This window comes from Cervus canadensis, chromosome 22 (genome assembly GCF_019320065.1).
Source record: "Cervus canadensis isolate Bull #8, Minnesota chromosome 22, ASM1932006v1, whole genome shotgun sequence".
Lineage (NCBI taxonomy): Eukaryota > Metazoa > Chordata > Mammalia > Artiodactyla > Cervidae > Cervus > Cervus canadensis.
In genome coordinates this window covers 17,138,795-17,164,435 of record NC_057407.1, presented here as the reverse complement: position 1 = coordinate 17,164,435, position 25,641 = coordinate 17,138,795, and the positions used below count along the sequence as shown (strand labels likewise).

The following is a 25,641-nucleotide window of genomic DNA, read 5'->3' as shown; positions in this document are numbered from 1 at the left end:
CTGGAGAATCCCCATGGACAGAAGAGCCTGGCAGGTTACAGTCCATGGGGGTCACAAAAGAGTCAGAGACTAAACAGCAACAACAGCACAGGTATGTGTGGCTGGTACTGTAAGTATATCATAATGAGAAAGAGAAGGGAGAAAAAGAAAATGAGAGGGGAGGAGGAAGGGAAGGAAGGAGAGGGGAAGGGAAGAATGCAGGAAGGAAGGAAGAAAGGAAAGAAAACAAATCCATTTTATGTTTATGGGTAGAAAAAAGCAAAGGCACACCCACATTAAAATGTGTGCTCCTTCACTTGTAAATCTCCTAGTCTCTACCTGTTATTGCAGGGAATGCATCCAATGTGCTCTTTAATTCAGCTCATTTTAAGACTATCTGTTCCCTTCTTTTCCGCATGTCCCCCACCCCACCAAGTGAAGCTAAGTGGAATCCTGCTGAAATGAAGTCAGATAAGGTTTCCTCGCTCCATGACGGCCCCCAGCTTCTCCCCACGGAGGTTACAGGCTGTGAGGAATGTGATGGCGTGTTTACTTTGGAGCAGACTTTGGCTTGTAAATACACTCTCAGCTCAGACCAGAATCAGTCCGGATAGAAGACAGGCCCTTCCAAAATAGCTGGAGGTCAATCCCCTGTTCAAAAGCTCCATATAGATCTTCAGTAGTGAGGGGAGGGGAAGGGCTGGCAGTAACCAGAGCATTAGCCTTAGTATTGCTAAGCAGAGGGAAAGCTCTTGGCTACAGAAGCTCATTGAGAAGTTACAAGAGAACAATCAGAACATGGCTGGCCCAGCAAAACGAGGTCTCTGAGGGCCCCCCGTTCTCCAAGTGTGAGAAATTTGCACCTCTCTTGGCCTTGATGGTTGACCAGCCATTCAATCCTAGGTTGGTTAGGACCAGAGGGAGTCTACTGGACCATGTGGCTTTCTAGAATACAAAACTTCTCTGGTGACAACAATGATAATCATGGCAACAGCTCACCGGGGTGCTAACACATTTTGACACATTTAATTCTCACACAACCCCATGAAGTAGGAACTGAGGTCCCATGAAGTAGAACTTGGTTAACTGAGATGTTAACCAAGCATGCTATTAATAGGGCTGACTCCAGGGCCCCTGCTCTGGGCCACAGCCCCATACCGCCCCCCAGGAAAACAGGCAGCTGGGGCAAGGCAGAGATCCTAGACGCAGTCCTCAGTCACTCAGGCGTGTTCCAGCTCTTTGCGACCCCATGGACTGTAGCCCACCAGGCTCCTCTGCCCTTGAGATTTTACAGGCAAGAATACTGGGGTGGGTTGCCACTTCCTTCTCCAGGGGATCTTCCCCACCCCTGGATCAAATCCCAGTTTCCTGCATTGGCAGGCAGATTCTTTACCACTGAGCCACCTGGGAAGCCTCTAGACTCAGACCCAGGTTCCAATCTGAGCTACGCAGGAATAACAGTGATACACCCACCTCACACTTACAGAGTCAGGTAGGTAATGAGGGTTGAGGACAGCAGGTGGTCAGGAAGCGGTAGCTGTCATCATGTTCGTCATCATCACCATCAGTATCCAGAACATCTCCATCCAGTGCTGCTTCCCAATAAAAGAGAAACGAGCCACCTTGCTGTTGATAGGGGTAGGCGTCAATGACAGACTTACTGATCCTTCCTCTGCCAGACACTGTTCCAACGGCTATAGATACACTTCTACCTCACAGAACCCTGTGAGGAAAATGTCATCAGGTTGGGGGTGGGGGACACTGTAGAAATGCTCGACAATAAAATCGGCTCAGGGATATATACTGTATAATGCAGGGAATAAAGGCAATATTTTGTAGTAACTATAAATGGGAAATAGCCTTTAAAATGTGTATAAAAATTATAAAAATTTTTAAATAAATGAAGGGAAAGAAAACAGACACATAAAATAGCAACAGGCAGGAGAGGAAACTAGGGCACAGAGATGTCAAGTTACTTGCCCAAATCACACACTTGGGAGACAGCAAGGCACGGCCTCACGCCCAAGCACCCCGCCCTCCGACCCACTGCACCACAGCGCTTCTACCGTTTCTCCCTCAAAGTCTGGCCACACCGAATCATTTCAGTTCCTCAAATGACTGAGCTTTCTCTCACCTCCTGGCGTCTGCACTCGCTGCTCCTTGCCTGACACCATCCCTTGCCCTTTCCTCCCAGCCTACGCTGAAGTGCGCTCAAGCTCAGGAGGTCTTCCCTGACCCTTCAGACCAGGCGGGCCCTTCTCTGTGCTCCCCACCCCAGGTGTCCCCAGGGATGGGTTGCAATGTGCCCACCAGGTGTCAGCTGTCCTGAACCACAGCTATTGAGCCGTTGGTTGGGGATGAACTGGTTCAGAAGTTGCATTTGTTTCCTGTGGCTGCTTAACAAACCACCATAAACGCAGTGGTTAGCTCAACACCGATGTATTCTCTTTTCGGTTCTAGAGGCTGAAAGTCCAAAGTCAGTTTCCCTGGGCTAGGGTCAAGGTGCTGGTTCCTTTTAGAGGCTCCAGGGGAGAATGTTTCCTCGCCTTTTCCTGCATCTCCTGGCTCTTGACTCTGTCTTCCATCTCCAAAGGGAGCAGCATAGCATCTTCCAGTTTCTTTCTGTTCTGCTTTGTCATCACATCATCTTCTGTCTGAAGGAGATGGGTGGAGGACACCCTCTTAAAATGACTGTTGTGATTACATTGAGCCCATTCTGATAACCCAGGATCATCTCCCCATTTCAAGATCCTTCACTTGATCATGTCTGCACAATTAGAGTCACAGGGTCCAGGCGTGGACTCCTTGAGGGGCTATTGTTCACTTACCACAGGGGTGAAGTGTAAGGGCTTCCAGCCTGGAGGTCTCCTCTTGAGTCCAAGTGGTTCTAACTTGCTGTGACCAAGTGATTTATCCTCACTGTGCCTCAGAAGGCAGAGGGAAGGAGGAGAGTGCAGAGCAGTTTGAGGAACTGAAAGCAATTCACGCCAGCTGGAGGATGGGGCCAGGGAGGAGTTGGTTGGCTTCGAGCCCCACCTCTGAGTCAGTTTCTGCATCTGCGAAATGGAGACAATAACGGTCCCTACTTCAGAGCCTGCCTGTCGCAGGATGGAATGAGTCAAGCCGTGTGAAGTGCTGAACACAGTGCTCGGCACAACGCGCTCGACACATGTTGCACATTAGATGTTGTCTTAGTTTGGGTTTCATTTCCTCGCAAGCAGACCCAAGCCTCGGATTCAAATGCAAGACTTTTATCTGGAAAGTGATCCCAGGAAGTCCTGGCAGGTACAGGGAGGTGAGACAGGCACGGTGGGAGCCCATAAAGGGTGAGTTAACGAGAGGGCTGCTCCTGGAATGTGGGGTGGGGAGGAGCTGGGGGCTTTACCATCAGTTATTGGGGGAGGGCTACTGATTGGGGTGGTGGGGGGTGTTCATTTGAGGCCTTTCTGGCTCTCCTATGCAGTCAGAGTGGGGACTTATCATGATGACTAAATAAGTTAGTTGACGGAAAGCACTCTCCTGGTGAGCAAGCAATGACCAGAAGGTCATCAGGCAGAAGGACATGGCTACTGGCAGCTGGATGTAACTGGCATAGGCTGAAGGGATCTGGGTGTGTGCTGAGTGTGTGGTATTGTCCTCACAGGGACCATCCCGCCCGGGAGCCTTGATCCTGGGGACTAGTGGCAGTGGCCGTGACTGAAGAGCACTGCTTAGGGACTCCCCTGGTAGTCCAGGGGTTAAGACTCCGTGCTTCCAATGCAGGGGGCAGGCACGGGTTCAATCCTGCTTGGGGAACTAAGATCCTGCATGCCTCAAGGCATAGCCAAAGTAAATTAATAAAAGGGAGTGGCTCCCCCTGTCTTGGAAACGGACAGGACCAGGACTGAGGCCCAAGCCTTCTGGGTCCCTTGAAGCAGGTGGGACAGGCTCTTACCCAATGTCACGTACTTTCTCCAGGACAGGCTGGCATGAAAATGTTAGCAGATTCCACAGGTCTTGACTGCAGGTGCTTGACAGGCCAGCTCGGCAGCCAAGGGCCCCAGGGGCGGATAGGAAGGTGGTGTCTTCGGGCGAATTCCTGATGGGGGTCATGCAGCTGGAACGGGAGGCATGTCCCTGCTCCATGCAGGGAAACAGGGAGGTGTGAAGGGCTGCGGGAAGGTGGGGAGGGGGGTTGTCGGTAAGGGCAGAGAGGAAGGTGACCTTTTAAAGAACACCAGCTATGAGGCTGTGTGGATCTGGGTGGAGGGCAGGGCTGTTGTGGCTTTCTGAGATGTTTCAGGCATGAATAATGCTCGGATTGCGGGGGTGGACGCAGAAAGTGGGGAATAGTCCTGAGAGGCGGGGAAAGGCCAGCTAGGCTGCAGTCACTGTGACTTGAGAGGCCTCAGAGGTCTGTCCCTTAGCAGTGAGGGACGAAGGCTGCTTCCAATTTCAGGGCCTGGCAGGTACTTCAGGGCAGGGGCTGAAGCCCAAGGAGCAAGGTTGGTTTCTGACATCAGGCCAAAGCTATGGGACACTGCACCCCAGTATCTTCCCAGTCATCTCTCTGCTCTAGACCCTGGAGAAGGGAATTGCCTGGTGGACCTATGGTTAAGACTCCATGCTTCCAATGCAAGGGGTCCTAGGTTCCACCCCTGGTTGGGAAACTATCCCATGTGCTGTTTGGTATGGTTAAAAAAAAAAAAAAAAAACAACCAAACCTCAGAAAAATAAATAAATAATGAAAAAAATAAACCCTGGAGAAGTCCAGCTGACAGAATGTGGCCCACTGCTGAGAACCTGGGATTCAGGGCGGACCTTGACCTCTTTTGAGCTTCCAAAAATAGGCCTTTTTTGAGGTACTCCTCTAACCCTGGGACCCCCCCTGGCTCCATGATCTGTAGCTATGATCCTTCTCTGTCTTCTAAGAGGGAGAAGAGGAAAATTCAGTGTTGCCTGCTAGCCTCCCTGACCTAGGACAGCCTGCAGTTGAGGAGGAGACAGCCTGGGTTCTGATTCCAGCTCTGCCATTCACCAGCTGTGTGACCTAGGGCAAGTTACCTAACCCCTCTGAGCCTCCACTACCTTCCTCTCAATACATCCGCTGATCATAATCATAACAACCTGGTAGAACTGCGATGACTAAGCAAGTTAGTTCATAGAAAACATTCAGCACAGTGCCAAGCACATAGGAAACCACTGACTTCTCTAGTTAGCGTGTATTATCTCATTAATTCTGCTAGCAAGTCAAGCTGTGCCCATCCAGAGCACTATATGTCACCCTCATATATGCACTATACTGCACTATATGCAATATATATGCAATATATATATGCACATACCTGCACCATATGCAAACCTCACTGGGGTGGATTATGGTGGTGCTGGTTTAGTCACTAAGTTGTGTCCGACTCTTGTAACCCCATGGACTGTAGCTTGCCAGGCTCCTCTGTCCATGGGATTCTCCTGGCAAGAATACTGGAGTGGGTTGCCATTTCCTTCTCCAGGGGATCCTCTCAATCCAGAAATCGAACCTGGGTCTCCTGAATTGCAGGCAGATTCTTTACTGAATGAGACACTAGGGGTGAATTATAACTTCCAGCAAACTTTTCAGATCCTTCCATAGAAGTTCCTGGAGCCAGGAACTCTGCATTGTCTGCTCTTTTTCCCAGCACAGCACACAAGTGCTCTACAAATGTTGATTTTGAAAGTGTCCCTGCTTTACAGACTAGGAAGCTGGTGGAGGGTTTCAAGGACATATTCATGTTCCCCTGGTAATGGGAGCATCTGATATACAGACTCCAGCCCATGCTGCAATTCCTGAGCATATTTTGTATATCAGGGCTTGGGCTGGGCACCAGGGAAGGACACAGAGAAGAAAGTAAACCTCAGGCCTGACCTTCAGCAACCTTATCTTTAAAAGGGAGATAATACATTTTTCCAAAAAAGATATCCAAATGGCCAACAGGTACATGAAAAGATAGTTAACACCACTAATCATCAGGGAAATGCATATCAAAACCACAATGAGATATCATCTCACACCTTTTAGAATGGCTGTCATCAAAAAAATAAGAGATAACAAGTGTTGGCAAAGATGTGGAGAAGAGGGAACCCTTGTGCACTTTTGCTGGGAAGGTGAACTGACGCAGCCACTCAGGAAAATAGTATGGAGGTTCTTCAAAAAAATTAAAAATAGAACTATCATATGACCCAGCAATGCCCCTTCTGGGTATATATCCTAAAGAAATGAAATCACTGCCTCAGAGAGATGAGTTCACATGTTCACTGCAGCATTATTCACAATAGTCATGATGTGAAAACAACCTAGGTGCCATCACTGGATGACTGGATAAAGATGTTATTAAGCAAAAAAAAAAAAAGGATCCTGTCTTTGGCAACAATATAGACCTTGAAGGCATTATACTAAGTGAAATAAGGCATGCATGCATGCATGCAAAGTCGCTTTAGTCATGCCCGACTCTTTGCGACCCTATGGACTATAGCCTGCCAGGTTCCTCTGTCCATGGGATTCTCCAAGCAAGAATACTGGAGTGGGTTGCCATGCCCTTCCCCAGGACATCTTCCTGACCCAGGGATCGAACACACATCTCCTGTGGCTCCCCACATTGTAGGCAGATTCTTTACCACTGAGCCACTAGGGAAGCCCCAATATAAGGCAGACAAAGACAAATACTGTATGTTCTCACTTGTAGAACATAAAAGAGTTGAACTCATAGAAATACAAAGTAGATTGGTGGTTGCTGGGGCCAGGGAGTGAGGGAAATGGGGAGGTGGTGGGTGTAGAGGTGCACGTTTCCAGACTTATAGTGAATAAATTCTGAAAAAAAAAAAATAAATAAATAAATTCTGGAGATCTAATGTGGAGCATGGTGGCTGTAATTAACAGTACTGTATTAGATACTTGAAAGTTAAGAGAGTAGATCCTAAATGTTAGAACTACAAGAAGATGGTAATTATGTGAGAGGATGGGGGTACTAACTAACTTTACTGTAACAGTCTTTTCATAATATAGATATATGTATCAAATCAGTGCAATATATTAAACTAACATATTGTATGTCAATAATGTCTCAACAAAGCTAGACAAAAAGGAGATCATACTGTCTTCCTCACAAGGCTACTCTGGGGTGAACTGAGGGGTTTTGACTGCCAAGAGCCTGGCACAGGGTCCAAACTGGGACAAGGGCTTGGTTACTGGGTGCTAGTTCTGGTCTGTGGGTCTTTTCTTGTTCCCTTCATCTGGAATTTCCCTTCTCTCCCTTCAGTTCAGTGACTAACTCCCACTGAGCCTAGCTGTAACCCCCACCATGGAGCAGCCCTGCTCCTCAGGTGGTGTGGTTCCTTCTGTGATCTTAAAATGCCTGAGGTGCTGAGGCGCTCCCCACACTGGGTCAGTTCTCTACCAGACTGTACCTTCCATGAGGAGGGGCCTGGGTTCATCTCAGCCACAGCTGTGTCCCTCTGTCTGGAAAAGGGTCAGCCACATAATAAATGCTGAGTTAAAGAAGGAAACAAATGAGTGGAAAGGTGAATGGATGGATAGATAAACGAATGAATGAATGGATAGGTGGATGGACGAATGAGCAGATGGATGATTGGGTGGATAAATGGGTGAATAAATGAATGAATAAAGAGGTGCCAGGCTGAAAGCCTCATCCTGTAGGCTGTGGGCATGCTGGGGTATGGGGCATCCACAAATGTGTGGCCTGGAGCCTGACAGTTCAGGACTGAGGAATTTACATCCTGTCCCTGCCCTGGGTGGGGTGTTTGCTCTACTCCTATTTCCACAATGCAGTTAACTGCAAACACCCTCCTTCCAAGGAGACGGATTCTAGAAAGTCAAACCACCCTAAGCTCCCTGATGAGGAAAAGACTGACAAGGTCTTGCCATCTACCAGTGGCTGGCTTCGGGATCCTCGAGTTTGCATTCCCCCAAAGCTCACAACCCCATCGTTTTATTTTTCTTCTACATATTGCAAAACATTATACTCACTAGTCTTCTGTTTTATCTTGGGCATGTACAGTCTCCTGTGACTTCTGAACTTTATCCTCCTGAAAGATATCATTCACCAAAAGAAATCATGTGTGCTCTGCACTTGATTTTATTTTCATTTGACATATTACTTTTTCATGATAACAGATACTATTTATTTGTGTAACCGCTGGTGGTGGTGGCCAGGCCCTTGCTCTACAATATTGTGATTTGTTTAATCATCCATCATGTCAAACAATTTGTGTGGTTTATAGGGTCTCACTGTGGTTGGGTGCATAAGAGTGTGGCCAATGTGCTACCTTTGTATAAGAAAGGTGGAACAAAATATGTATGTTTACATGTCTGTGCATAAAATACCTCTGGAATGATTCATAAGAAAATGGTTAACATTGTTACTTGTGGAGATTGAGATGGGGAGAAAAGTTTTGCCTTGTATCCTTTCGTATCTTTTGCACTTTAAACCAGAATTTTTTTTTTAAGTTACTTTAATTAACATTAAAAATACCAAGCTTTCGGGACTTCCTTCACAGTCCAGTGGTTGACTCTAAGCTTCCACTGCAGGAAACTCAGGTTCAGTCCTTGGTTGGGGAACTAAGATCCTACATGCCAAAAAAAAAAGAGAAGGAAAGAAAATCCCTGTCCCACTTGAGGGTAACTTAGACTTACGGACTCATTTCCAAAAGTCGAGTTTGGAAAGTGAAAAATAGTCATTTCACAGTGGAAAAGCTTGACAGATACCAGCTTACGCACAGGGTCAAGGAGAATCTCACCAGTGGTGTCATGTGGGGGCCACAGAGCCCTGATAGGATGTGATGAGAAGGGCACCCATCTCTGTGGTGTTCTTTTTAAAGAACAGACCCTCAGCGGTGAAAAACACCGAGTACTAACCCCTGGACCACCAGGCAATTCCTAAGACTATCTATGTCTTGAAAAACAGGGAGAAATTGTTGCAGACTAGAGGGGAGACGTGACAGGTAAACGTCATGCTCTTCCCTGGATTGAGTCTTGGAACAGAAAGAGGACATTTAGCAGAAAAATCCAAGTGAAGCCCAAATCAAGCCTGGAGTTTAGTTAATAGCCTTGTGCCAGTTTCTTGGCTATGACAAATCCACTTCGGAAATATAAATGTTAATAATGGGGTGATAATGGTGTATGGTTATATATTAATAGGAGAATGGCTTCATTCTCAGGAAATAAATGCTGGAAAATTTAGAGGTTAAAAGAAAAAATTAATGGGTAAAACTGGCTAAGGGAACTCTCCATATTATCATTACACCTCTTCTGTAAATCTAAAATGATTCCAAAAGTAACAGTTCACTTAAAAAAAAAGAAAAAGATTTCCCAGGTTTTAAAGAGGAGTAAAACAAAGTGACTAACCCTCCTATACCCTTTTGGAATAAAAGCTTGGGGCCCCCTTTTTTCTTCTCGGTCTGTGGTTGCAGGAGCATCGGGTGTGATGAGTCAGGCAAGGATGGGGACACTTCCCACATTTCCATCAGAACTTCTGCTGATGCAGGTCTGATTCAGGCCTGGTGTATGTCTGGGTTGGGTGAGGCTCTTTCAACATGAGAAATTGCTGTTACCAGACAATTAAATGAATTCCCTCGGTGTTGAGGTTTGCACTTATTCTTTCACCTTATATGGCATCCAGATGTTTTCTTTGGTGGAAGTGGCTTCAGGCTGAGGGGTCTGGAGGCCAGAGGTTTAGTGGCACGATCTACTGGCCAGCAAGGTGCCAGCTCAGGTGGGCATTTCTGAATCTGTTTGCCTGATTTGTAAAATGAGATGATAAACTCCTCTCCTGTAAAAAACACGGAAAGGCACTTTGCAAAATGTATGATCAGTTCAAATAGGAGACCTCAAACATTTCTATTGTGGGATTGAGGGCAGCATGTGAGCTGTTGAGAGTTGAGGGTGGGGTTGGATATGGCCCCGGGCAGCTATCTTTAAAATATGCGTTTATTTGGGGGGTGAGGGGTGGAAGGAGAGGAATCTCAGATTTCAGCTTTAAAATTCATGAAATTTGGGGTGGGAGTTTTAAAATTCATGAAACTTCAGGAGGCAGGTTCACAAGTGAGGGAACATGTACACATATGGCTCATTCACGTTGCTATATGGCATAAACCAGTACAACGTCGTAAAGCAATTATCCTCCAATTTAAAACAAAGTCCAGCAGTAAAGTTACCAAATCTGTTTTAAAAAGTGAAAAAAAAAAGAAAAAATTCTTGGGACTTGACGTTCTAGTCCATACCGGGCGGGCCAGGGTCAGCTCCCCAGGGATGCTAGTCTGTGCTCGGAAGGGCCCACATTGATTTAATGCTCTGCGGTTACCATCTTGAAATTCTCCTTACTTTCTGAACAAGGGCCCCTATGTTTTCATTCTCCTCCAGGCCCTGCAAACCACGTAGCCTGTCCTGCTCACGGCCCCCGGTGTATGTGTGTGACGGCTGCAGGCCGAATGGGGCTTTGCGAGCAAGGAGAGGAGCGGCTGGGGTGGAGAGGAGACTTGAAGCTGTGGCCTTGGGAAAGCAGCTTCTAGAGAAGAAGCTGGAAATGAGAGGTCGGATTTTTCGGGAACTCTTGTGCTTCTAGGAAGCTCGCCTTTTACATTCCTAAGAAACCACCAATAAAAGTTTCACTGCTGACGGTGGATTGGATCTGTTTTCGTAGGGAGTCCCGTGTCAGGGGTGGGGATGGGTGGCGGGGTGGGCGGCGTGTGCTGGGTGTGCCCTGGATGCCCACTGTCGTGTTGGCTGTGTTGGCCTGGAGAGGAACACAGACTAAGCAAGCAGGGTGGAAGGGCTCCAGCCATTCTCCTTGATCCCGCTTCTAGGCTGAGTGCAAGCCAGGTATCCGTTTTGTCCTTGGGTCTCTAGTTCTGGGCTTTTGAGGCAGCTCTGGGCCTCAGCCTTTGACGTGGTGCCAGAAGTCCACTTGGAGGCTGGCCAGCCCCCTCGCCTGCCCCTGACTTTATCCCCGACCAGCCTCTCGGTGTGGCCCCACCTGCGCCCCGCCCAGCCCCACCTCCACACCTTTGCCCCCACCTGAAACCACAGCCCCATCCAGTGCTCCAGTTCAAATCCTACCCAGTCCTTAGGGCCTGGGCTACACCCACCCCCTCTCTGAACACTCTGAGCACCTGGACGCCGGGACAGTCAGTGTTTGCCAGGCCACTGTCTCAAGGTCTGTTGGTTTTCGAGGGTTTATGTGTTGGGTCTCCGCCTCCCCTGCAGTCCCCATAAAAGCGCAGCTTAGCCAATGGCTAAGGGTGTGGGCTCTGCAGTCAGAGACCTGAGTTCAAATCCTGTCTCTACCAGTGTGATCTTGGCCACCATACCCAGCCTTCCTGAGCCTCAGTCTCCCCACCTGGAAGGTGCGGATGGTGTCGTGGGTTTGTTGAGAGAATGTATAAGGGGGAGGACAATTAACTGTGGCTGTCAGTGTTATTATTATTGTTATTGCTATGACTGGGGGTGGATGAAGAGGACTCTGGACAGACTCAAAAAATACAGACAATAATGGCCAGACAGACTTAGTGTGTGTGTTACATGTTCTAAGTGCTTTGTAGTAGGAGTCGTAATATCCTTATGATAATCTGAGAATCTGCTATTATTATTTCCCCCATTTTGCAGAGGGGGAAACTGAGATGCACAGAAGGTTGGCTGAGTGGTTTGCCCAATATCACAGTGACAGGTGGAGCTGGGATTTGAACCCAGGCTGTCTGGCTGCAAAACCTGTGCTCTCCCCACTAGCTCCGGTAGCCCTCAGGCACCACCACCATGCTGCCCCCGTCCCCAGGGTCTGGGCTGAGCCATTGCCAGCTCTCCTGACTCCTCTGGAAGTGGGGGCACCAGGAAAATGCCCTTTGTCTTTAAATACTTTAGCTTTCCAGGTAGCTAATATTTACCAAGGAAAAAGAATGCCCCAGGAACTATGCAAAAGAGTAAGAGATCTTCTTTATTCCTCAAGGCAACCCTAGGAGTTAGGCATTACTGTCGTCTCCATTTCACAGATGGGAACTGAGCCCAAGAGCTTAGATCACTTGCTCGGGGTTGCCAAGGAGGACCAGGAAGAGTGGGGACTTGAACTGAGGCTTGTGTTGCTCTCATTCCCAAATGGAAGCAGACAGTGGCTCCTTGGGCCCCACTGGGCTCTTCTGTCTGGAAGCCAGCCCACAGTCCACAGCAGCAGACTTTGGGAGGCTGGAAGAGGGATGGCCCAGCCCCTCCCTGCCTCCAAGAATGTGATGAGCTCAGGGTGGGCTGGCCCCAAGCCAGTTCCCCCTACCACCCCCCACCACCACCACCCCCAGGCTAGAAGAGACAAGCTCTGGGTTTCTGGAAAGCCTGGTTTTCCTGGAAGGCAGGATGAGGAGGAGCAACATCACTTCCCAGTGAAGAACTGAGGGTGAGTCAGCTTGGGCCTGAATGGGTGTTGTCCTGCCTGGAGTCAGGGGGCTGGACCAGAGGACTTCAGGGCATCGTCCCCTCTAGGCCTGGCCAACCTTTATGGTGTAAGACCCGACAAAGCCTGGGGGATGGCTTTAGCCTTGCCTATGTGGGGCATCCCAGCCGTGTTCAGGACCCAGTCTCGTCTCAGCTGGGGAGAGTTTTCCAATTTTGCATGGCTTTTCTGCTCACTTCTGCCCCAAATCACCCCATTTAGACACTATTTTTGCTGCACGGGGTGACGGCATCTGTTGAAGTGAATACTGAAAGGGGTGTAGACTGGATGGGGCTCCCGTGCCTGGTTCTTTGGCCTTCTGGCCCTCGAAGCACCTGTTCCCCACACCTGTTGCAGCCACCTCTCACACCCATTATCATTAGGAACAAAGGTGAACTCCCCCTGATGGTCAGCACAGTTCCCAACCTGAGCATCCAAAGCAGGGTCTCAGGTGTCTGTTAGGTGTCATTTCTTGGTGGAAAAGGTAGTCACGATGCTTCCTTTTGGATACAAAGGTGCTGGAATTTCTGAGCCACTTGGGAGACTGGAGGGCACCAAGCCCCCGGGGTGACCCTGAGCCACCCACTGACCCAGAAGTCACAGCCCTCACTCTGATCAAGACTTTAATGAGCCCCAGCCACCGGTCTGAGCAAGAGGTCACGTCTAACCAATACCCACATGGTGAATGTCACACAAGGAGCTCATCATGTCTACTCTGTCTAGGGTTTCCTGAAACCCTAGGGGGGCACCTAGGGGGAACCTGCAAACCCTTCTCTCTCCTAACAGGAGAGAGCAGAGTGTCCTCCTTGCCACCCTGAGAACTAATGCAACTCCCTAAACAGGCCTTGAAGCCTGCATGCGTGCTCAGTCGTGTCTGACTCTGCAACCCCACAGACTGTCGCCTTGCCAGCCTCCTCTGTCCATGGGATTTTCCAGGCAAGAATACTGGAGTGTGTTGCCATTTCCTACTCCAGGTGATCTTCCTGATCTAGGGATCAAACCTACGTCTCTTGGGTCTCCTACATTGGCAGGCGTGTTCTTTACCACTGAGCCACCTAAAATCAGCCAGAAGACAGTGAATGACCATCAGCAGGAAAGAAGCAGGAGAGCCTGGGGTGGAGAGTGGTTGTCGGCTGGACCCAGTGGGAGATCCAGACCTGAGCCTCAGAGCAGAAATATAGTGACGGCTAACATGCAGTAGGCATTTACCATGCCCTTTATGAGGATTATCTCCTTCAGGCCCCCCTCACCCCTCCCTACCCACCCCTAGGTCTCCTCAGGGGCAATTCTTGGTACAGAGTATGTGCTCAGTAATTATGTGTCAAACAGATGAGTGAATGAACCAAAGAATGAAAAGATTCAGCCTTTTCTCTCAACATTGTCCTGCCTTTCCTCTTGTATTGCTGAATTTTTATTTTATTGATTATAAGAAGCACATTTCCCAAAATTTTTACCACCTCTACAGTCGAGTCAACAAATCTCACAAATTGCTATTGACACAGTGGCAGTCAGGGTAAAATTGCCATTGCCTAAAAAATATCTTGATCCACTTATGTCAACCACGTTTTTCTTTTAAGGTACTCATAGATCATACACTGTATGATCAAGGAAACTTCCCAATGCTAAAAAACCCAGAACATCCTAAGTGATAATAGCTTTCTATCAGTTTAATCAGCAGAGTTATTCTTAGTGGCACATGAACTAATGTATTCTTATAATCTGTAACATCTTGGAGTCAGTGAAACATAGTAGTATGTCAGGAGCCTCTGATGACCAAGTGTGAGAACAACTAACCAGCACTCTTGCCAGGCTTTACACACACTACCTAATAACCTAGATAATCACTCCCTAAATATTATATTCCCATTTCATGAATGCAGAGACCAAGGCACAGAAAGATCAAGTAACTTCCTCAAGGTCACACAGCCAGTGAGAAGCAGAGCCAAGAACGGACCAGCAATTTTCACACCAGAGCTTGGATTCCAACCACTGGCCTATTCTGCCTCCCACTCCAGGAGCAAAGAGTGACACTGTGGTCATCATGTCCTCTTAAACACCTCGTGGGGCGATGTGTCAGCACACCCACACTTACTGAGCACTTACTGTACACTTACTGTGTGATGAGGGAGCCCTGTGCTGGGGACTGTGGAATCCTGGTGAAAAAAACTCCAGGCCTTTCTAGGTATACAGAACTTTCTTCCACCATGTGTATGAGCGTGCATGTGATCAGTTGCATCCGATTCTTTGCGACCCCACCAGTTAGGTGGGCTACTCTTTGTAGCCCACCAGGTACCTCTGTATATAGGGTTATCCAGGCAAGAATACTGGAGTGGGTTGCTATTTCCTTCTCCAGGGATCTTCCTGACTCAGGGATCGAACCCACGTCTCCTGCACTGGCAGGTGGCTTCTTTACTACTAGCACCACCTGAGATAATGGTCAGAGATGAAGTCAGTGCCAACTAGGTCCTTTAAGTAACAGTAGGAGCAGATGGGGGCTTCCCAGGTGGCGTGACTTTAAGTGGTAGTCGGGCACGACTGATGCAACTTTGCATGCATGAGCAGGTTGGAGGGGCTTGGCCCATGGAACAATCCAGGAGGGCTTCACTGAGGTGGCAACTTAAACCCAGTACCCTCTTCCGGGGCTTCAACCAGGAACCAACAGTGCAGCTGCTCTCTGAGACAGCAGGAGGCAGACGGTGCAGGGAGGAGGTGCCCTTGCCCGCAGTCTGCTTTGCCCCTTCCTGGTTGCCACAGAGGCATTCAGCCCTAATCTTGGCCCTGGTCTCTCTCTGAGCCTGGCAGGCTACAAGTCAGGGGAACACGATGCCTGGAGCCTCCTAGAGAGCAGACACCCAGCCCAGCTGCTGTGTTCTGTCTGGGCAGGAACAGCCATCAAGTCTCAGATCCTGCCAGCAAGGGTGCCTCCTCCGTGCTGAGGTTGCTGCCGTCTTCTCCTCGGCTGGCCTGGATCCAGGACTGGTCTGTTCGTGATTACTCGGGTAGCACTGAGTTCAAGCCCTAGATCTGTCATTCACAAGCATGAGGTCTGCTCACCATGCTAAGCCTCAGTTTCCTCTTTTCGAGAATGGGTGTGTTAGTAGTACTGACTCTGCAGTCTTTCTGGGAGGACTTGGAGACAAGGCCTGGGGGCCTTGTGCTCAGCATAGCACCTGACAGCTAGTGAGCACTTGGGAGTGGGAGCTGGTTGATGGAACCAGGTACTGTGCTGGTGCTGGGCGGGGTGGGAGTGCTTCCAGGACCAGAGAATGGACTCTCAGGAGCCGGACAGTGTACTTCCTCTGAGCCTATGTAGAATGGGGATAACACATTCATGATTCAGTAACACAAACGTGCATATGTGTGTGTGCTCAGTCGCTAAGCCGTGTCCAACTGTTTACAACCTCATGGATGGTAGCCCACCAGGTTCCTCTGTCCATGGGGTTTTCCAGGCAAGAATACTGGACTGGGTTGCCATTCCCTTTTCCAGGGGATCTTCCCAACCCAGGGATCGAACCTGCGCCTCTTGCGTCTCCTACATGGCAGGTGGATTCATTACCACTGAGCTACCTGAGAAGCCCGGAATTATTCTGGACTGAAAGAGGTTTATTTTTCATTCAAAACACTCAGATTTTTTAAAAAAATCATTTTCAAAAACAACGACGACAACAAAAATCATTTTCTTAGCCACTCTCCCAAACCCCAACCCTGTCTATGCGCCTGCCTTCCAGCACAGCTGAAGCTCCACAAGTCTTTACTGAACAAAGTATCTATACATCACTACTCTGTGCTACAGGTGAGAACACTTTATTCTCCTTTCAATTCTTTCTCAACTCTTTGGAGCAGGTCAAGGAAAAAGGCTCAGCGTGCTGTAGGTGACTTTCAACACCTCTCCATCTCTGGATACTTTTTCTTTTAACCAGAAGAGTAGGCTGCCCTCTGAGAAGAGGCAACAGCACCAGCTGGGATTTAATAACACTGTTTGGGGTTTATTTATGGTTACCTTCGTTTACCTGGTGACACTGTTTTTCCATTGTGACAGTGACACGAAGTCTCCTTTTCAAATATGTTTGTTTTAAAAGTGAGTCAGCTGCGAGGGAGGGGGTGACGAGTGAAAATGGAATAAGAGACATGGGAGATGGCAAAAAGAATAAAGGTGGTTCCTTTACAAATAACTGAATTTGGGGAAACACGGGAATAGGCCAGATCCCCCATTTTACAGATGGGGAAGCAGGCTGAGAGGTCGGGGCTCTCCATCCAGGGATGACAGAGGCAGGCCCAGGACTAGGATACAGTGTCTGGTCCTGCCATCTGCCTGGGACCGGAAATCCTGACAAATCCAACTTGCTCTGGCCCTTTTCCAGGACCAGAAACTGGTCTCCAGATGCAGAGCTGATCTTACTGATAACACCTAACCGATGGTTAACTTTAAGAGCTGGCGAAAAAGAAACAAAAGCCATTGTATAATGGTTTAAATTTTTGCTCTGTCACATGGAAATGGTACCCAGGCTGACTTATATCTTCCCAGTATCAAAACATAAAAATTGGGTGTCCCTGGAGGCTTGATGGTAAAGAATCCGCCTGCCAATGCAGGATACTTGGGTTTGATCCCTGACCTGGGGGAAGATCCTACATGCCTCAGAGCAACTAAGCCCATGTCCCACAACTATGGAGCCTGTGCTCCAGAGTCTGGGAGCTACAACTACTAAAGCCTCTGTGCCACCTGGGGAAGCCCAAACATGCATATAGCAGGTACTTAAATGTCAGATTTTGGGATAATATTGTTCAGGTTTGGCCAGCTTGTCTCCATTTTTCAGAAAGGAAAACACACAGAGAGGACTTGTCCCAAGTTCCACAGTGGGAAGGCCTGACAGAGGGCCCCAAGGTTGCATCATCAGCTTCCCTGGGCCTTTGATGAGGAATCAGTGGGTGCGGATGACAAATGCTCAGACTGCCTCGGGTGCTGTAATCACTCAGGGCTCCTGACTCCCTGTCTAGCACGTCTGCTGACTCAGCCTTCCTCCGAATGGCTCCCCTGCCCTGAGCAGAGGCAGGTTTGCCAGCCCTGCTTTCAGTACCTTGTGGGAAAGTTTGCCCCCAGATTCCTAATGGGCAGACGGACAGTGAAGCTAGTTGTGTGTCTACACACTCTTTCTTTTCAGCCTCATGACCCTGAAAGCATGTATCAGGTTATCATTAGCTCATTAGCCCCATTTTATATAGGAGAAATTTAAGCCCAGAAAGGGTAAGAAATCTGCCTGAGGTCACACAGCTTGGACACAGCAGGATCAGGATTCTAATTGACTGATGGGACTGGAGTGGTAGGAAAGACGATGCTAAACATGGGAACCTGGGACTAAGGAAGCCCGTAGACCCTGCTGAGAAGCAGATCCTGGCGTGGTTGTATCAGGGGAAGGAAGAAACAACAGGAAGCCCTGCTCGGGGTTCCTGAGTTGTTCTCATATCCACTGGTCCCTCACCACCGGCCCAGCCCTCAGCTGCCAGCACCTGCTTTCTCCGCATTGCTAGGGGTCCCCCTGTGCCACACAGCAGGTCTCATGTGCCCTGGAACCAACAGGACCTCCCTCCCAGGGGCCTCAAGGGGTCTGATGGGAGATGGCGCCCAAATACTCCCGCTCCCTGGTTCCCGACTCTGCCTATTCCATACCATTTCCCAGTTCCCCTGTGGGGCTGTAACCAAGCCAAACTCAGGCCTGCAGCAAAGCCAGTCTACTGATACAGGCTGTGGTAAAGGAGAAGTAGTGTCTGTTGCACGGCCAAGCAAGGAGAATGGGCAGCTCATGCTCAAGACAGCCAAACTGCCTGATGCTTTTCAGGGAAGGACTTTCAGAGGCAACACTAGCAGTGAGGACTGCAGGGTGTGTGGTCAGCTCATGGACTTTCTTCTGATTGTTTGGTGGTGAGGGAACAGGGTGATGTTTCAGGACTCTCAGTCATCAACCTTCTGGTTCCAATCAATCTGGGGTCTAGTGCTTGTACTCAGCATGTGATCACCATCCCCCATCTGTGTGGGTGGGTGGGGGCCTTAAGTTTCTGCAGAGAGTTCAGATATGGTCAGATTGCTAGGTATATCCCTTGAGGAGAGACTAGGATTCTGTTTTATCACTGAACTATTATTCAAGCTAGCATTGCTTTTCTCAGTTGTTTTTCCTTTGTTTCTATATTCCCTCACACGGTTTCAGTTCTTCCTTTTCTTTGACATGTTTCCATTCTCAGGGGAAAAGGGGCAGGACAAAAAAAAGAGAATAAAGTTCTGCATAGAGAGGTTAATCATAAACTCAGCAGAACTCTGTTTTAGAGGGACCAAGCCCCACAGTGACAACCTGCTCATCAACCTTCACACACCCGGCCCCAATATCTTCTCCTCCCCATCCACTTCTCTGCTTCCCTAGATCCTTGCCTCAAGACCTCCTTCTGGGATCATTTAAACCAATAGTTCTCAGCGAGAGGCAATTTTGTCCCTAGGGACACTTGCCATGGTCAGGAGACAGTTTTCACTGTCCAGGTGGTAGAGGGGAAGCATGCTGTTAAACATCCTACATGCCCAGAATAGTCCCCAGCAACAAAGAATTATCTGGCCTTAAATGTCAATAGTGTTGAGACTGAAAATCAGACTAAACACTCTTAATGGCAGAAAGTGAAGAGGAACTAAAGATGAGGGTGATGAGGGTGAAAGAGGAGAGTGAAAACAGCGGGCTTAAAACTCAACATTCAAAAAATTAAGATCATGGCATCTGGTCCCATCACTTCATGGCAAAGAGATGGGGAAACAATGGAAACAGTGACAGACTTTAAGTTCTTAGGCTCCAAAATCACTGCAGACAGTGACTGCAGCCATGGAATTAGAAGACACTTGCTCCTTGGAATGAAAGCTATGGCAAACCTAGACAGTATATTAAAAAGCAGAGACATCACTTTGCCAACAGAAGTCCATATAGTCAAAGCTATGGATTTTCCAGGAGTCATGTACAGATGTGAGAGTTGACCATAAAGAAGGTTGAGAGCCGAAGAATGGATGCTTTCAAACTGTGATCCTGGGGAAGACTCTTGACCCTTGGACAGCAAGGAGATCAAACCAATCCATCCTAAAGGAAATTAACTCTGACTATTCACTGGAAGGACTAATGCTGAAGCTCCAATACTTTAGCCACCTGATACAAAGAGCCAAGTAATTGGAAAAGACCCTGATGCTGGAAAGATTGAGGGCAGAAGGAGAAGGGGAGGATGAGATGGCTGGATGGCATCACTAACTCAATGAACATGAATTTCAGCAAACTCCAGATGATAGTGAAGGACAGGGAAGCCTGGCTTGCTGTAGTCCATGGGGTTGCAAAGAGTCAGACATGACTTAGTAACTGAACAATAATAACAAATGAAGATGAAGAGTGGCCCCTCCCTGGTGATAACTCTCTAGCATCCAGAGGCATGGTCCAGCAGAACCCTGGTGTGGAAAGGGTGGATGGGTAGGGAGTGAGCTCCTGGGTTCATGTGGCTTTTGCCTGCCTCCATCTGTTCCCCTTCCACCTTCCACTCATCCTGTGTGGTTCTGCTGCTGTTTCTGCACCACAAGATCCCAGGTAAGGATGAGCATATGAGACAAAGCTTCAGTTCAGTTCAGTCGCTCAGTCATGTCCGACTCTTTGTGATCCCGTGGACTGCAGCATGCCAGGCTTCCCTATCCATCACCAACTCCTGGAACCTACTCAAACTCATGTCCATCTCATCTTCTGTCATTCCCTTCTCCTCCTGCTTTCAATCTTTCCCAGCATCAGGGTCTTTTCAAATGAGTCAGTTCTTCACATCAGGTGGCCAAAGTGTTGGAGTTTCAGCTTCAGCATCAGTCCTTCCAAAGAATATCCAGGATTGATTTCCTTTAGGATTGACTGGTTTGATCTCCTTGCAGTCCAAGGGACTCTCAAGAGTCTTCTCCAACACCACAGTTCAAAAGCATCAATTCTTTGGCGCTCAGCTTTCTTTATAGTCCAACTCTCACATCCACACATGACTACTAGAAAAACCATACTTTGACCAGACAGACCTTAACTGGTAAAGTAATGTCTCTGCTTTTTAATATGCTGTCTAGATTGGTCATAGCTTTTCTTCCAAGGAACAAGCATCTTTTAATTTCCTGGCTGCAGTCACCATCTGCAGTGATTTTGGAGCCCCAAAATATAAAGTCTGTCACTGTTTCCATTGTTTCCCCATCTATTTGTCATGAAGTGATGGGACTAGATGCCATGATCTTAGTTTTCTAAATGTTGAGTTTCAAGCCAACTTTTTCACTCTCCTCTTTCACTTTCATCAAGAGACTCTAGTTTTTCTTTGCTTTCTGCCAGAAGGGTGGTGTCATCTGCATATCTGAGGTTACTGATATTTCTCCCAGCAATCTTGATTCCAGCTTGTGCTTCATCCAGCCCAGCATTTCTCATTTCTCTGCATATAAGTTAAATAAGCAGGGTGACAATATACAGCCTTGACTTACTCCTTTCCTGATATGGAACTAGTCTGTTGTTCCATGTCCAGTTCTAACTGTTGCTTCTTAACCTACATACAGATTTCTCAGGCTTGACCAATCATAAAACCCCTTGAGGCATGTGACTCCAGATAAACCAATTAGAATTTGCTCTGGGACTTTTGGGCCAGAGACTCTCCTTCCCCCAGGGCCAGCGAGCTGGAGAACAGGAGCCTGGGGCATTCAGTAGGCGAGCAGAGATCAATGTCGGACCTGACTGAGAAATGCTGAGGGGGCAGAGGCCTGTCGGCAAATAGATGGTTCAGTGACATAGACCAGAACCTTCCCTTTTTTGGAAATTGCTTCTCTGTCTTGACTAATAGGGCCTTGTCTCTCCCACTGGGTTGGGAATTTCCTGTTCTTTTATCTCATCTCCAAGCACCCCACCGCGCCCGCTCCCCCCGCCCCCCAACCTTCTAAGAGCCTGAAAGAGGAGCCCGCCCAGCAGAGTCATCCAACTGCTCATTTATGACTGGGGGTTGATCACCTCCCTTTTAGCTTGTGGAAAACACCTGAACCAGTCTGTCACCAATATAGTCGAGGGGACTGGGCTGGAAAAGAACCCTGCCTACCTCACTAGGAGGGCTCCCCTGGGGCAGCGGTCTTCTGTGGCTCCCTGAGAACTGGATGCAAGCTATGGATGGCTCCTAGGGGTTCACAAAACTGATGCCCATCCCCTGCTCCTGCCTATTTTGGTTTTTCAAGAGTTAGTTGTCTGTGAATTTGGGGCTGAGCTTGAATCTGGAATCTACTGCTTCCTGGATGCATCAATCTGAGCGATTCACTTCCTCTCTCTGAGCCTCAGTTTCCTCACCTGCAAAACACGGAGAATGGTAACACTGACCCCCCAGGGTTGTTACTGGAGTGAAGATGAAAGGAAATGGCTGCCAGCAGAGCCCCTAGTGTCTGGCACTTAGCAGACAGTCAACAGAATAATATTCTGGAAATATTTTCTGTTTGAAAAGGAAAGGAGACGCCCTGGGCCACCCCTCCCATCCTAAGCCAGCAGGGCAAGGGCTCCTCCTGCCTGTGGCCAGCTGTCAGGAGGTGGGTGTGGCGGCTGGACTCTCTCCCGCCAAAGACCTCTCTCCCCCGGCCTTTGGTGGTTGGTGGTGCAGGGCCTGGCGTTTGCACCCCACTCCCCACCCTGTGGACCAGACACACCCAGACCCCCACCCCTGTGAGTCAGCCCTGCTCCTTAAGGCACGGCAAACCCCACAAGTCACTTCCTGGCCGCTCCAAACAAAGGCCTAGAACCGGCAGTCCAGTAACTGGACCCTTATCGCTCCTCGGGCCTGATAAGAAGGCCAGGAGGGCCTGAGTCAGCCAGGAGTAGCTGTTTCATGCCTCTCCCTTGGCCTGCGGCCCGTTTCCAGCCCAACCTGGGAGTTCAGAGCCCCTGTGCTTCCGCTTCTCCTCCACAGTCATGCTGCCCTGAGGGTCTGCCCTTCATTCCTCTGCGTTCTTTCCAGAAGGAGCCAGATAAAAAAGTCTGGTAGGAGCAGCCAGGCAGCCATGGAGTGCTCCCTGGAGCTCATCAGATAAGCTCTGGAGCCCAGGGAGTGGGACATGGGACAGGTACAGGGTGAAGAAGGAGGAAAAAGGTGAAGGGAAGGGCTGGGCCATGCCCTCCTGCTGAATCACTCCCGGGGCAGGACTCAGCTGCAGCCTCCTCAATGGTCCCCTCACCTCCCCCTGGCCCCAGTCTGATCCATCTATTCTCCACCCAGCATTAGAACAACCCTCTTTAAAACCACATCTGCTTGAACCACCCCAGCTGAGAACCCTGCTGTAGCTCCCCAGTGCCCTTGGGGGACAGACCACGTTTCCTTCTGACTTCCAAAGCCTCATTCCTATCAGGCTCCAGATGGAGCTACTCGGTTTCTGGAAAGAAACTTCTTGTGTTTCTGGGTCTTTGCTGCCGGCACCCAGAGGGAGTGGATATCATAATTTTCTGGGTGAGTGGGTGGAGGTTTGAGGGAAGACTTCCTGGAGGAGGTGGCATTTGAGCTGTCCTGTTAGTCTGACAAAAATAATGGAGGCAGAGAAGGAGGCAGGTGATTACCAAACAAGTCAAATCACCTTCCACCTGAACAAGCAGCTTGGACTCCTTCCAGGAGGTGGTTTCTAGTGCAAAGAGGAGGAAGCTCTGCACTTAACACCGGTGTGACCTTAGACAAGCGTCTATCTCTGATCTCCTGTGAGGCCACTTATCAGGACTGCCAGGAGAGAGAAAAGCCTACAAGGTATATAAATGTCCAGTTGGTGCTTAAGCCATTCCATCTGCGCAGGGGTTTTCTCTGGATTGCTTCTCTAGTCCAATTCAAGGGGAAGGGCCAGGCTTAGGGGAAAACGAGGCCAGACCAATCCGGATTTTCCAATTGTTCCCGGCTGCATGTTTGCTCCTCGGGGCTGGAGGGAGGAAATTCTCTGCACAAAGACAGGAAGACAGAGGTGCTCTGTGGCAAAGGCAAAGCTCACAGTGGTGCCTGGTATGATTGGAGAGTTCGTACCACTGAGAGCCGGGCAAGGGAATCCCAGCAGAGACTCCCTCACCCCAGCACCCCTCACCACCTAAGAATATCATCTCAGGATGTCACAGAGTGTGGGCCTACCCTTGGTCACTTCATTAAGACCAAGACTTCCAATTCTACTTCTCCTCCACTCTTTTTTTTTTTAATCAAATTCATATCTATTGACTGCGGATATCCTATAAGTTCCTAGAAGATGGCAATCCCTCACCAACTTTGCTTTTAAAAGAATTCATTAGAGGGACTTCCCTGGTGGTCCAATGGTTAAGAATCCGCCTTCAAGTGCAGGGGTTGTGGGTTCGATCCCTGGCTGGGCAACTAAGCACTGCAACTAGAGAGAAGCCCACGAGGTAATCACCTGCCTTTTTCTCTGCCTCCATCATTCTTGTCAGAATATCAGGACAGCTCAAATGCTACTTCCTCCAGGAAGACTTTCCTCAAACCTCCACCCACTTACTCAGAAAATTATGATCTCCATTTCCTCTGAAGAAATAACTAAATGAAGAAATAACTGATGCAGCCAAAAAAAATTTTTTTTTTAATGTTAAAAGAATCCATTTTATATATATGAGCTTATATATATGGACTTCCCTTGTGGCTCACCTGGTAAAGAGTCCGCCTACAATGTGGTAGACCTGTATTCGATCCCTGGTTTGGGAAGATGCACTGGAGAAGGGAAAGGCTGCCCACTCCAGTATTCTGGCCTGGAGAATTCCATAGACTGTATAGTCCATGGGCAAAGAGTCGGATTGAGTGACGACTCAGTGACTTTCACACATTCACATATATATATATACACACACACACATACACACAAACACATTTAAACACCTTTATCTTAAGACTACATTATATGTTGTACAATTTGCCCACAGGAAGAACATTGTTTGATGAGTGAATTACACAGTGGTTCATTCACCAGTGCAAGCCAGTCTTCAAACACTTCCTTTACCCAGTTTGCTCATCTGCAGTCAATTCCAGTCCCAGCCCCAGGCAATTACTGATCTGTTTTCTGTCTCTATGTTCCCTTTTCTAGAAATCCCCACTCTCTTAAAAGAAAATTTGAAAGCCCAGGAACAATCCTGCTCTATCCCAGGGCTGAAAAGGGGGACACTTTGAGGGCACAAAGGTATGTTCTTAAAGAACTCCCAGATGAACTTAGGGTCAGAGAGGCCCAGGTGGGAGGGAACTTTGCACTATACCAGCTGGTGCTTTTATGTCGCAGACAATAATCAAAGTCGCAGCAGCGATGGGTGCTGGCCACGGGAGGAGGGAGGATGGGTCTGGATGCAGAGGGCAGGAGCGGCTCTCTTCCCAAGGACCAGTGTGTGAGGTGCTTACTATGTGCGAAGAGGTCTTGCCCCACCCAACTTGGATGGCAAAGGCCAAGGCTTCTAATTTGCTCTTTCAGGCTCAGCCAGACAGTTCTAGTTCTGGCTGGAGAGGTCCTAGTTTCCAACCTTTGCTACTGGGCCCCAAACCCTCTTTCTAACTCACCGGGGTTCACCAGTGTCTGAACAGGAAACTGCCAGCAGCACCAGCTGATAAGTGACCGGGGGAAATCAGCTTCCACATCAGACCCAGAGCAACCAGCCAGAGAAGAGCCTGGTCACAAAAGCAGGGCAAATCTGGAAGCAAGGCTGGGGGCTGGGCTGGCATCTGTCTACACATCACCTGGGCAGGTGAAAATCAAGTGCCTCCTTCATCCTACTCAGGAACTTGCTGTGTATGCTGGAGATTGGAGGCAGACTTATAAATTTCTTTTTTTTCTTCAATGACCGGCCTAGGAAGGTAGGGGAACTTTCCAATGTGTTTAGTAGGACAGCCTTTCTCACTCTAAAAAGGAGCAAAGTTGTGAGTCTGTGAGTGGGAGCTACTAGACTAATAACAGTGAACATTTATTTGTTCCTAACATCATATGTTCTATTTTAAGCCCTGCCTTATGGAGCAGGTACCATTATCACCTCCATTTCACAGATGAGAAAACTGAGGCCCAGAGAGATGAAAACTGTTCAGAGCCACACACAGTGAGGAGTGGAGCTGAAGTCTGCAGATAGCCCCATTTTTTTACCTGGTGCAGTACCGACTTCAGCCATGAAGCTGCCTTGCTCTCCTTGGAGGCTTGTTAATAGGCCTACATGGAATCCTAGAATGCCTG

At 48.6% G+C, this 25,641-nt stretch overlaps 1 protein-coding gene across 2 annotated transcripts in view; it reads right to left on the bottom strand.

The window, feature by feature from the left end:
* Positions 1-25,641, bottom strand: part of LOC122425179 — a 37,948-nt gene continuing 12,307 nt past the window's right edge. The window contains exons 3-6 of one of the 2 annotated variants that reach the window (XM_043443618.1): positions 7,979-8,037; positions 3,928-4,130; positions 2,808-3,035; positions 1-2,633 (exon numbers count right to left, since the gene is read on the bottom strand). In XM_043443618.1, coding sequence (XP_043299553.1) covers positions 2,457-2,633; positions 2,808-3,035; positions 3,928-4,130; positions 7,979-8,037 — 667 coding nt within the window. In that variant the 3' untranslated portion in view covers positions 1-2,456. The remainder of the gene's footprint in view (positions 2,634-2,807; positions 3,036-3,927; positions 4,131-7,978; positions 8,038-25,641) is intronic. The other variant, XM_043443617.1, reaches the window with a different exon arrangement.